The sequence below is a fragment of the Aquarana catesbeiana genome, linkage group LG03 (genome assembly GCF_042186555.1).
Source record: "Aquarana catesbeiana isolate 2022-GZ linkage group LG03, ASM4218655v1, whole genome shotgun sequence".
Taxonomy (NCBI): Eukaryota; Metazoa; Chordata; class Amphibia; order Anura; family Ranidae; genus Aquarana; species Aquarana catesbeiana.
In genome coordinates, this window is record NC_133326.1 from 109,657,857 (window position 1) to 109,671,588 (window position 13,732).

General features: G+C 41.7%; 1 protein-coding gene across 1 annotated transcript in view; it reads left to right on the top strand.

The window, feature by feature from the left end:
* The window catches only part of LOC141131552 (uncharacterized), a 28,378-nt gene extending 17,369 nt beyond the window's left edge, over window positions 1–11,009 (top strand). The window contains exon 5 of the mRNA XM_073618942.1: window positions 8,169–11,009. Coding sequence (XP_073475043.1) covers window positions 8,169–9,130 — 962 coding nt within the window. The 3' untranslated portion in view covers window positions 9,131–11,009. The remainder of the gene's footprint in view (window positions 1–8,168) is intronic.
* The last annotated feature ends 2,723 nt before the right edge of the window (window positions 11,010–13,732 follow it).

The following is a 13,732-nucleotide window of genomic DNA, read 5'->3' on the forward strand; positions in this document are numbered from 1 at the left end:
CATCCCCCTACAGTTAGAACACATCTAGGGAACACACTTAACCCCTTGATTCCCCCTAGTGTTAACCCCTTCTCTGCCAGTGTCATTTTTATAGCACTGATCAATGTAATAATGTCGCAGATAAAATCGCCGCCATTACTAGAAAAAACAATAAAACAAATAAGTCCCTAAATCTATCCCATAGTTTGTAGACGCGATAACTTTTGCGCAAACCAATCAATATACACCTATTGCGAATTTTTTAAATGTATTTTTACCAAAAATATGTAAAAGAATATATATCGACCTAAACTGATGAATAAATGTGGGTTTTTTTGGGGTTTTTTTCAAAATTGTCGCTCTTTGTTTTATAGCGCAAAAAATAAAAAGCGCAGAGGTGATCAAATACCACCAAAAGAAAGCTCTATTTGTGGGGGAAAAAAACACGTCAATTTTGTTTTGGGTACAACGTCACACGACCGCGCACTTGTCAGTTAAAACGATGCAGTGCCGTATTGCAAAAAATAGCCTGGTCATTAAGGGGTAAATCCTTCGGGGTTGAAGTGGTTAAGGACTGTTAGGCTGCAATACAGTTACATTTTTGCTCTTAAATGTAGATATTTGAATGAAAATTATGAATAAAAACTGAGCTTCTCTAAGTTGCATTAGGTTTGGCTTAAAAATAAGAGTATGGTCTACCTGTTCGCATTGACATAGGGTAGTGCAATTAGTCCCCTAGCAAGTAGATCTGTGTTTTTTTTGTTTTTTTTTTTGTTTTTTTTTTTTTGTTTTGTTTTGTTTTTATGTTTTTCGGGTCATTCGTTATCGAAATTCCAAAATCTGGAAATTCACAATTTCAAAAATTAAGAAAGACAATCAGAAAATTTGAAATAACTAACTAATAATAACTATTACTAACTATTTAAATTATAGGTATTGGAATTTCCTTTCAAATTTGGCTGTTAGTGAACAATTACGAATTTATCCGAAGTTACGAATTATCCGAAATAACGAATGCCACATCTAAACAAATGAAATGGAACAAATTAATAATAAAAGGTTTTTATTATTGTTACGTTCCATTGGTCCATTCGTTATTTTGGATAATTCGTAACTTCGGATAAATTCGTATTCGTTACGTTCACTAACCACCAAATTTGAAAGGAAATTCCAATACCTATAATTTAATAGTTAGCAATAGTTACATTATTAGTTAGTTCAGGTTTTCTGGTTTTTGAATTTTCGGATTTTCGTTCTTATTTTTTAAAATTTTATGAATTTTTAAATTTCGAATTTTCGCAAAAAAATTGTTAAACGGGTTTTTGTTAATTCAGATATTTCTGAATGAACGAATTTGTTGAAATTCGTTAAAACAACTAATTCGGAACGAAACGAATTGCACATGTCTACTAGCGAGCTGTTGCAGGTTTTAGAAAGGGCCTAGCAGGTTAACCACTTGCCGACCGCCTAACGTATATATACGTCGGCAGAATGGCACGGGCAGGCAGAATCACGTACCTGTACGTGATCTGCCTCCCGCGGGCGGGGGGTCTGATCGGACCCCCCCCCCGGTGCCAGCGGCGGTCGGCATTTGACTGGGAGCGTCGGGAGGCGAGGGGGAGACCATCCGATCGTGGCCCCCCCCCACGCGATCGCTCCCAGCCAATCGGAATCCTCCCCTGCCTGTGTGTAGTTTCACACAGGCAGAGGATGTGATGTCATCTCTCCTCGGCTCGGCAGTTTCCGTCCAGCGCCGAGGAGAGAAGACATGTAAGTGCACAACACACACAAACACACACAGTAGAACATGCCAGGCATACTTTACACCCCCGATCCCCCCCCCGATCGCCCCCCGATCCCCCCCCCCCCCAATCACACACCCCCCCCCCCCGTCACAAACTGACAGCAAGCAGTATTTTTTTTTTTTTTTTTTTTTTTTCTGATTACTGCATGGTGTCAGTTTGTGACAGTTACAGTGTTAGGGCAGTGAATATTACCCCCCTTTAGGTCTAGGATACCCCCCTAACCCCCCCTAATAAAGTTTTAACCCCTTGATCACCCCCTGTCACCAGTGTCACTAAGCGATCATTTTTCTGATCGCTGTATTAGTGTCGCTGGTGACGCTAGTTAGTGAGGTAAATATTTAGGTTCGCCGTCAGCGTTTTATAGTGACAGGGACCCCCATATACTACCTAATAAATGTTTTAACCCCTTGATTGCCCCCTAGTTAACCCTTTCACCACTGATCACCGTATAACCGTTACGGGTGACGCTGGTTAGTTCGTTTATTTTTTATAGTGTCAGGGGACCCGCCGTTTATTACCTAATAAAGGTTTAGCCCCCTGATCGCCCGGCGGTGATATGCGTCGCCCCAGGCAGCGTCAGATTAGCGCCAGTACCGCGAACACCCACGCACGCAGCATACGCCTCCCTTAGTGGTATAGTATCTGTACGGATCAATATCTGATCCGATCAGATCTATACTAGTGTCCCCAGCAGTTTAGGGTTCCCAAAAACGCAGTGTTAGCGGGATCAGCCCAGATACCCGCTAGCACCTGCGTTCTTCCCCTCCGCCCGGCCCAGCCCAAGTGCAGTATCGATCGATCACTGTCACTTACAAAACACTAAACGCATAACTGCAGCGTTCGCAGAGTCAGGCCTGATCCCTGCGATCGCTAACAGTTTTCTTGGTAGCGTTTTGGTGAACTGGCAAGCACCAGCCCCAGGCAGCGTCAGATTAGCGCCAGTACCGCTAACACCCACGCACGCACCGTACATCTCCCTTAGTGGTATAGTATCTGATCGGATCAATATCTGATCCGATCAGATCTATACTAGCGTCCCCAGCAGTTTAGGGTTCCCACAAACGCAGTGTTAGCGGGATCAGCCCAGATACCTGCTAGCACCTGCGTTTTGCCCCTCCGCCCGGCCCAGCCCACCCAAGTGCAATATCGATCGATCACTGACACTTACAAAACACTAAACGCATAACTGCAGCGTTCGCAGAGTCAGGCCTGATCCCTGCGATCGCTAACAGTTTTTTTGGTAGCGTTTTGGTGAACTGGCAAGCACCAGCCCCAGGCAGCATCAGGTTAGCGCCAGTACCGCTAACACCCACGCACACACCGTACACCTCCCTTAGTGGTATAGTATCTGATCGGATCAATATCTGATCTGATCAGATCTATACTAGCGTCCCCAGCAGTTTAGGGTTCCCACAAACGCAGTGTTAGCGGGATCAGCCCAGATACCTGCTAGCACCTGCGTTTTGCCCCTCCGCCCGGCCCAGCCCAGCCCAGCCCACCCAAGTGCAGTATCGATCGATCACTGTCACTTACAAAACACTAAACGCATAACTGCAGCGTTCGCAGAGTCAGGCCTGATCCCTGCGATCGCTAACAGTTTTTTTGGTAGCGTTTTGGTGAACTGGCAAGCACCAGCAGCCTAGTACACCCCGGTCGTAGTCAAACCAGCACTGCAGTAACACTTGGTGACGTGGCGAGTCCCATAAGTGCAGTTCAAGCTGGTGAGGTGGCAAGCACAAGTAGTGTCCCGCTGCCACCAAGAAGACAAACACAGGCCCGTCGTGCCCATAGTGCCCTTCCTGCTGCATTCGCCAATCCTAATTGGGAATCCACCACTTCTGCAGCGCCCGTACTTCCCCCATTCACATCCCCAACCAAATGCAGTCGGCTGCATGAGAGGCATTTTCTTTATGTCCTCCCGAGTACCCCTACCCAACGAACCCCCCCAAAAAAGATGTCGTGTCTGCAGCAAGCGCGGATATAGGCGTGACACCCTCTATTATTGTCCCTCCTGTCCTGACAATCCTGGTCTTTGCATTGGTGAATGTTTTGAACGCTACCATTCACTAGTTGAGTATTAGCGTAGGGTACAGCATTGCACAGACTAGGCACACTTTCACAGGGTCTCCCAAGATGCCATCGCATTTTGAGAGACCCGAACCTGGAACCGGTTACAGTTATAAAAGTTAGTTACAAAAAAAAGTGTAAAAAAAAAAAAAAAACACAAACAAAAATATAAAATAAAAAAAAAAATAGTTGTTGTTTTATTGTTCTCTCTCTCTATTCTCTCTCTATTGTTCTGCTCTTTTTTACTGTATTCTATTCTGCAATGTTTTATTGTTGTTATGTTTTATCATGTTTGCTTTTCAGATATGCAATTTTTTATACCTTACCGTTTACTGTGCTTTATTGTTAACCATTTTTTTGTCTTCAGGTACGCCATTCACGACTTTGAGTGGTTATACCAGAATGATGCCTGCAGGTTTAGGTATCATCTTGGTATCATTCTTTTCAGCCAGCGATTGGCTTTCATGTAAAAGCAATCCTAGCAGCTAATTAGCCTCTAGACTGCTTTTACAAGCAGTGGGAGGGAATGCCCCCCCCCAACGTCTTCCGTGTTTTTCTCTGGCTCTCCTGTCTCAACAGGGAACCTGAGAATGCAGCCGGTGATTCAGCCAGCTGACCATAGAGCTGATCAGAGACCAGAGTGGCTCCAAACATCTCTATGGCCTAAGAAACCGGAAGCTACGAGCATTTTATGACTTAGATTTCGCCGGATGTAAACAGCGCCATTGGGAAATTGGGAAAGCATTTTATCACACCGATCTTGGTGTGGTCAGATGCTTTGAGGGCAGAGGAGAAATCTAGGGTCTAATAGACCCCAATTTTTGCAAAAAAGAGTACCTGTCACTACCTATTGCTATGATAGGGGATATTTACATTCCCTGAGATAACAATAAAAATGATTTAAAAAAAAAAAAATGAAAGGAACAGTTTAAAAATAAGATAAAAAAATAATAATAATAAAGAAAAAAAAAAAAAAAGCACCCCTGTCCCCCCTGCTCTCGCGCTAAGGCGAACGCAAGCGTCGGTCTGGCGTCAAATGTAAACAGCAATTTCACCATGCATGTGAGGTATCGCCGCGAACGTCAGATCGAGGGCAGTAATTTTAGCAGTAGACCTCCTCTGTAAATCTAAAGTGGTAACCTGTAAAGGCTTTTAAAGGCTTTTAAAAATGTATTTAGTTTGTCGCCACTGCACGTTTGTGCGCAATTGTAAAGCATGTCATGTTTGGTATCCATGTACTCGGCCTAAGATCATCTTTTTTATTTCATCAAACATTTGGGCAATATAGTGTGTTTTAGTGCATTAAAATTTAAAAAAGTGTGTTTTTTCCCCAAAAAATGCGTTTGAAAAATCGCTGCGCAAATACTGTGTGAAAAAAAAAAAATGAAACACCCACCATTTTAATCTGTAGGGCATTTGCTTTAAAAAAATATATAATGTTTGGGGGTTCAAAGTAATTTTCTTGCAAAAAAAAATTATTTTTTTATGTAATCAAAAAGTGTCAGAAAGGGCTTTGTCTTCAAGTGATTAGAAGAGTGTGTGATGTGTGACATAAGCTTCTAGATGTTGTGCATAAAATGCCAGGACAGTTCAAAACCCCCCCAAATGACCCCATTTTGGAAAGTAGACACCCCAAGCTATTTGCTGAGAGGCATGTCGAGTCCATGGAATATTTTATATTGTGACACAAGTTGCGGGAAAGAGACAATTTTTTATTTTTTTTATTTTTTTTTGCACAAAGTTGTCACTAAATGATATATTGCTCAAACATGTCATGGGAATATGTGAAATTACACCCCAAAATGCATTCTGTTGCTTCTCCTGAGTACGGGGATACCACATGTGTGAGACTTTTTGGGAGCCTAGCCGCGTACGGGGCCCCGAAAACCAATCACCGCCTTCAGGCTTTCTAAGGCCGTAAATTTTTGATTTCACTCTTCACTGCCTATCACAGTCTCGGAGGCCATGGAATGCCCAGGTGGCAAAAAACCCCCCCAAATGACCCCATTTTGGAAAGTAGACACCCCAAGCTATTTGATGAGAGGTATAGTGAGTATTTTGCAGACCTCACTTTTTGTCACAAAGTTTTGAAAATTGAAAAAAGAAAAAAAATTTTTTTTTTCTCGTCTTTCTTTATTTTCAAAAACAAATGAGAGCTGCAAAATACTCACCATGCCTCTCAGCAAATAGCTTGGGGTGTCTACTTTCCAAAATGGGGTCATTTGGGGGGGGTTTGTGCCACCTGGGCATTCCATGGCCTCCGAAACTGTGATAGGTAGTGAGGAGTAAAATCAAAAATGTACGCCCTTAGAAATCCTGAAGGCACTGATTGGTTTTCGGGGCCCCGTACGCGGCTAGGCTCCCAAAAAGTCCCACACATGTGGTATCCCCGTACTCAGGAGAAGCAGCTAAATGTATTTTGGGGTGCAATTCCACATATGCCCATGGCCTGTGTGAGCAATATATCATTTAGTGACAACTTTGTGCAAAAAAAAAAAAAAAAATTTGTCACTTTCCCGCAACTTGTGTCAAAATATAAAACATTCCATGGACTCAACATGCCTCAAAGCAAATAGCTTGGGGTGTCTACTTTCCAAAATGGGGTCATTTGGGGGGGGTTTATGCCATCTGGGCATTTTATGGCCTTCAAAACTGTGATAGGTAGTGAGGAGTAAAATCAAAAATGTACGCCCTTAGAAATCCTGAAGGCAGTGATTGGTTTTCGGGGGCCCCGTACGCGGCTAGGCTCCCAAAAAGTCCCACACATGTGGTATCCCCATACTCAGGAGAAGCAGCTAAATGTATTTTGGGGTGCAATTCCACATATGCCCATGGCCTGTGTGAGCAATATATCATTTAGTGACAACTTTTTGTAATTTTTTTTTTTTTTTTGTCATTATTCAATCACTTGGGACAAAAATTGAATATTCAATGGGCTCAACATGCCTCTCAGCAAATTCCTTGGGGTGTCTACTTTCCAAAATGGGGTCATTTGTGGGGGTTTTGTACTGCCCTGCCATTTTAGCACCTCAAGAAACGACATAGGCAGTCATAAATTAAAGGCTGTGTAAATTCCAGAAAATGTACCCTAGTTTGTAGGCGCTATAACTTTTGCGCAAACCAATAAATATACACTTATTGACATTTTTTCTACCAAAGACATGTGGCCGAATACATTTTGGCCTAAATGTATGACTAAAATTGAGTTTATTGGATTTTTTTTAGAACAAAAAGTAGAAAATATCATTTTTTTTCAAAATTTTTGGTCTTTTTCCGTGTATAGCGCAAAAAATAAAAACGGCAGAGGTGATCAAATACCATCAAAAGAAAGCTCTATTTGTGGGAAGAAAAGGACGCAAATTTCGTTTGGGTACAGCATTGCATGACCGCGCAATTAGCAGTTAAAGCGACGCAGTGCCGAATTGTAAAAAGTGCTCTGGTCAGGAAGGGGGTAAAACCTTCCGGGGGTGAAGTGGTTAAGTTCTGCCTTTTTAGAAACCTTCATCTGAAGATGTTATAATGCATATCTGTGTATAAGTATCACCTAGTGCATTTGTTTTTGCTTTGATATATATAGTTTAGGGGCATGTAAACCCGAGAAAATGTAATATATTGCAGCTTACTAGTCCTCGGATGTGTTGGCCACATTATTCTTCTTTTTAAAGCCCTGTTTCCCTCTTATTTTCACCTAGTGATCCTGCCAGGATCCACACTTCCTATCCTAGGCTGACAATACTTGCTGTATTTTATCAATAGATAAGCAGTATTGTCATTGAGACAGGAAATGTCAGGGCTATAGATCCCAACCCGCTTTCCTAAGCTTTTTACTACAGAGGGAACCGTAAACTGCGTAGAGGGTTCTTTACGGTAAGAGGGGTAAGAATGTGGAATTTTCTTCACCAAGCAGTGGTTTCAGCAGGGAGCATAGATAATTTCAAAGATTATTAGATTGGCATTTAAATGACCACGACATACAGGGATATACAATGTAATATTGATATAAAAGCGCACACACACACAGGTTGATAGACTTGTGTCTTTTTTTTTTTTCCCAACTTTACCAACTATGTAACTAAGAGGGAGGTTCTCTGTAATTCAAAGGTGACATAGACATGACTGATAATGTTATTTAAGAGAACAATGCAAGGGGGGTTAATGGGGTAACACAGATTTATTTATTTTAGCATGATCTACAGGTATTTATTGCAAATACTATATAACAGCATACTTTCAAGAGAACATCATTGTTAATGTATGATGTAATGGTGTACAGCCTACTCCTACTATACATTTTATTGCTTTATAATTTACTATTAGATTTTCAAGATGACTTGTACTCTCCCCGGAATATAGAAAACCATGACATCAATAAGACAAAAAGTCACAGACCTTCAGAAAAAAAGCAGAAAGATCGTACACAGGGACCTTTGAAAGATCAGATTTTAGCACCATCATTTGCTAAAACTTCAGTATATAATCTTCGGCAGCGTGTGAAGATCCAGAATACACGTGAAGAGAAGGAGAGGACAGGGAATGGACAGTGTGGTCATCACCAGAACATGTCCTCAGTCATCACCAGACAGAAGCAGAGGCCTCAGTCAGCAAAGGCCCCCTATACCTGCAATGAGTGTGGGAAAAGCTTTGCCTTTTCTTTATACTTAGACAGTCACATGAAGTTACACTCAGGAGAAGCACCGTTTGAATGTTCCGAGTGTGGGAAGTGCTTTAAATATAAATTGCAGCTACATAGACACCAGCCCATACATACAGGGGAAAGACCATATGGCTGCAGTGAGTGTGGGAAATGTTTCTCATTCAGGTCTACACTGATGAAGCACCAGCGCGTTCACACTGGAGAAAAGCCCTATAAATGTTTGGAATGCGGCAGACACTTTAGGTTCTCCTCTTCCATAATCGTACATCGGAGAACTCACACTGGGGAAAGACCTTTTACTTGTAAAGAGTGTGGTAAAACCTTCACTCAGGGTTCAGCTCTAACCATCCATCAGAGGTCCCACACCGGTGAAACACCCTACAGATGTGCGGAGTGTGGCAAAGGCTTCAGTCATAAGTCACATCTTATCACACACCGGAGGCTTCACACTGGTGAGCGCCCATATGCCTGCAGTGACTGTGGCAGTACATTTAGCCATAGTTCCCAAGTGATAGTTCACCAAAGAACCCACACGGGGGAAAAGCCGTACACCTGTAATGACTGTGGAAGATCATTCGCACAAAGTTCTCACCTTAATCAACATCGCAAATGCACTCATTCATGACCAACATTGCTGAAGATTGGCAGGAGCAGTTTGTGAAAAAAATTAGCAACACAACTGCATTAGGTTTAGTTTCTTACCCGTTTTAGGTTTATTGCTTTCTGTGGTCGAGCTGGGAAGTGTCAGCCTCCCAATTTGTTCTGGTGACCATTGGCACTGGGACAGAAAAGTTATAGGAAATCCAAAATGTTACAGTTCTCATTCATCAATATTAGACTTGTATAGATTTTCATTTGCTTTCTTGTATTCTAATCTGATGAGTTTTTTATTGTCAATGTCCTTTTTCACTCAGCTGCATACAGTATGCATCTAAGCTACTTGAAAAAGTTATTGGAAAAGGTCATTTGATAATGAGTCATTTTAAGAAACCTGTCAGCCTTTCTATATTCTGTCATACTGATAACCTCATCAGAGAAGAAATGTATTTAAAATGCTGGACAGTATTGTAAAAAGAGATTTTGGAACCATGAAGTGCAATCAATCCCTGCTTTTAACTAGGGTTACATTTACAGGAGTATCTGTACTCGTGCAAATGCTCCGATACCTGAAACCTTTCATGCCCGGTTCTTTCAGCTGCCAGTGGGATTCCCCCAACTGGCAACTAAAATGTAAAGAAAAAAACAGCAATTATCAGTTGTTAAGAAGTGGGCCGCCCCGTTCTTAACAACCGATGACTCATTCAGCTGTCCCTGGGTTTCCCCTGTTGACAGTTGAAGTGTAAACTTAAAGCAGACCTTCAGTATTTTTTTATTTTAACTTTCCATCTATTAAATCTTCTGCTCTTGTTGTTTTAAACTTTGGAAAGTAAATTTTTTTTTCTGCCAGTAAATGCCTTATACAGCCCACTTCCTGTTTCTTGTTTGATCATTAGCCTAGGCTTATGACATCATGCACAGCTCTCTCTCCCACTCTCGTGAGAGTTTGCCAGGAAGTGAGGGGGGATGATTCATAAGAGGGCCAATGAGAGCTGCAGAGCTGGAGGTGTACCTCTGTGTGTCTGTAAATCCAGGAAGTGAACAGGCGGCAGCTTCAGCTGTCCAAATTTAAAATGGTTGCAGCCAGATTCAGTGGAGGGAGATTTCTGCAGCATATGTGGCAAGTACAGAATCACTGTGTGTGTGTGTGTGTGTGTGTGTGTGTGTGTGTGTGTGTGAGAGATAGATAGATAGATAGATATATAGATATAGATATAGATATAGATAGATAGATATATATATATATATATATATATATATATATATATATATATATATATACACACACAGTAGGGACGGAAAGTATTCAGACCCCCTTAAATTTTTCACACTTTGTTATATTGCAGCCATTTGCTAAAATCATTTAAGTTTATTTTTTTCCTCATTAATTTACACACAGCACCCCATATTGACAGATTTATTTTATATATTTTATTTTATATTTTTGCAGATTTATTAAAAACGAAAAACTAAAATATCACATGGTCCTAAGTATTCAGACCCTTTGCTCAGTATTTAGAAGAAGCACCCTTTTGATCTAATACAGCCATGAGTCTTTTTGGGAAAGATGCAACAAGTTTTTCACACCTGGATTTGGGGATCCTCTGCCATTCCTCCTTGCAGATCCTCTCCAGTTCTGTCAGGTTGGATGTAAACGTTTGTGGACAGCCATTTTTAGCTCTCTCGGAGATGCTCAATTGGGTTTAAGTCAGGGCTTTGGCTGGGCCATTCAAGAACAGTCACGGAGTTGTTATGAAGCCACTCCTTCGTTATTTTAGCTGTGTGCTTTGGGTCATTTTTTTTGTTGGAAGGTAAACCTTCGGCCCAGTCTGAGGTCCTGAGCACTCTGGAGAAGGTTTTCGTCCAGGATATCCCTGTACTTGGCCCCATTCATCTTTCCCTCAATTGCAACCAGTTGTCCTGTCCCTGTAGCGGAGAAAAACCCACACAGCATGATGCTGCCACCACCATGCTTCACTGTTGGGACTGTATTGGACAGGTGATGAGCAGTGCCTGGTTTTCTCCACACATACCGCTTAGAATTAAGGCCAAAAAGTTCTATCTTGGTCTCATCAGACCAGAGAATCTTATTTCTCACCATCTTGGAGTCCTTCAGGTGTTTTTTTAGCAAACTCCATGCAGGCTTTCATGTGTTTTGCACTGAGGAGAGGCTTCCGTCGGGCCACTCTGCTATAAAGCCCCCGACTGGTGGAGGGCTGCAGTGATGGTTAACTTTCTACAACTTTCTCCCATCTCCCGACTGCATCTCTGGAGCTCAGCCACAGTGATCTTTGAGTGGTTCTTTACCTCTCTCACCAAGGCTCTTCTCCCTCCATAGCTCAGTTTGGCCTAATGGCCAGCTCTAGGAAGGGTTCTGGTCATCCCAAATGTCTTCCATTTAAGGATTATGGAGACCACTGTGCTCTTAGGAACCTTAAGTGCAGCAGAAATGTTTTTGTAACCTTGGCCAGATCTGTGCCTTGCCACAATTCTGTCTGAACTCTTCAGGCAGTTCCTTTGAACTCCTGATTCTCATTTTGCTCTGACATGCACTGTGAGCTGTAAGGTCTTATATAGACAGGTGTGTGGCTTTCCTAATCAAGTCCAATCAGTATGATCAAACACAGCTGGACTCAAATGAAGGTGTAGAACCATCTCAAGGGTGATCAGAAGAAATGGACAGCACCTGAGTTAAATATATGAGTGTCACAGCAAAGGGTCTGAATACTTAGGACCATGTGAAATTTATTTCAGTTTTTCTTTTTTCATAAATCTGCAAAAATGTCAACAATTCTGTGTGTTTTTTTTTTTTTTTTTTTTTTTTTTGTCAATATGGGGTGCTGTGTGTACATTAATAAGGATAAAATGAACTTAAATGATTTTAGCAAATGGCTGCAATATAATAAAGTGAAAAATTTAAGCTTCAGAATAAGAAAGATTGTTTTTATTACAAATTATGTAAGCAGACTGCAGTTCCGCTTCCTCTTGAAGTCCTGGAAATTGGAGCTGTCAAAAAAAAAAGCAGCTGGGCAATGTTTATCAACAACATTGCTCAGCCAAAAGATAAAAAGAAAGAGATTATTTTTGTATCTTACTGTTTTTCTTCATCTACAGATCAAAGGGATGAACTTTGTTCTGCAGATGAAGTTAGCTTAAAGCAGGGGTCTCAAACTGGTGGCCCTCCAGCTGTTGCAAAACTACAACTCCCATGAGCCGTTGCAAGGCGGACAGTTACAAGCATGACTCCCTCAGGCAGAGGCATGATGGGACTTGTACTTCCGCAACAGCTGGAGGGCCACCAGTTTGAGACCCCTGGCTTAATTAAAGCAACCTGTCAAGTTTTTTTTTTTTTTTTTGTTGTTTTTTTTTCTTATTAAACATTCCTCTGTTTAACCACTTAATTTACTCCTTATGCTCCTCCATTAAATTATTATTTTCTAGCTGATTTTCTTTTTTGTTCACTTCTACTTTATAAAAATAATTAAAACTTTTTGTTTGCTTTGTTCCTTGATATTTTTACACCTTTACCTGCGTACTTTCAAGTTTCAAAGTGCAAAATTAAAACAAAAAAATGTATTTCATTTGTAAATAACTTTTTAATGCTTTTGTAACATTGCTGACAGCTGAAGTATGAACAAAACAGTTGCGGTAGGTATCGGGGAGTACTAAAAAAAAAAAGTATTGGTGCATAGCTACTTTTTACCTTCACTCAGGAATACTGTCTGACAGTACAGCTTACTTTGTGGTAAGGTCTGGAGCAATTCTGGTACTTGCATTTTTTTTAAATGTTTCCATGTGAGAGACAAGCACTCCAAAATTAACAAAGGTATTTTTTACATTATAGCGCTACCCCTGTAGGGGCTTTCTGAACAATTACAGAGGCTGCCTGTCCCTGCAAGCACCAGTCCATTCACACTAGCTTCAATAATACAGTCTCAGCCTCTCACCTGAAGACCATGGGGCAAGTCTTTTTGGCATCTGGTTACTTTGCGCAGATGCAAAACTGCCACTACCCAGAGCAGCTTCCAGAATGATACACGGTAACAGAGATCAGTTTAGGCTCTTTACTCGCAGGTCTCCAGGACAGCTGTCACCTTCCATCCTGCTCCGGACACGGCCCTGTGAGTGAGATGGCACCTCTCCATACCAGATCCCCCGTGGTGAAATTCTTTAATCATCTCCAAGCAAAGCCCATCCAGGCCCTCAGCCCTTGCACTGCTGAGGCCTCAAGAGCAACTATACAGTTAATGGGCAGCAGGGGTGAAGGAACCCTGCTCTCCAGTATGTCAAGCTATTTATCACCATTCCATCTCGCTTCCGGACACTCCTCTCCATGGATTGGCTGGAACCTGATAAATATTCAGGCTGGTTGCTTTGGAATCTCCTTCCAGAGGCAGGGGGAAGCAATTAAACTCCTAGCCTGTGAAACTCCCAAGCAGACCAGGCCAAACAATTACTGCTCCCTTGATTATAGAAGGAACCAGCCTTAATTTACCTAGCATCCTACACTAGTAGGGTGCTACAACATCAAAGGGTGAGCCACCAAGATACTGCTAAAATTAGATAAATGTGACCAACGGCAATTTCACTCTTGAAGAATGTAGCTTTTTCTGCATGAATTGACCATTCC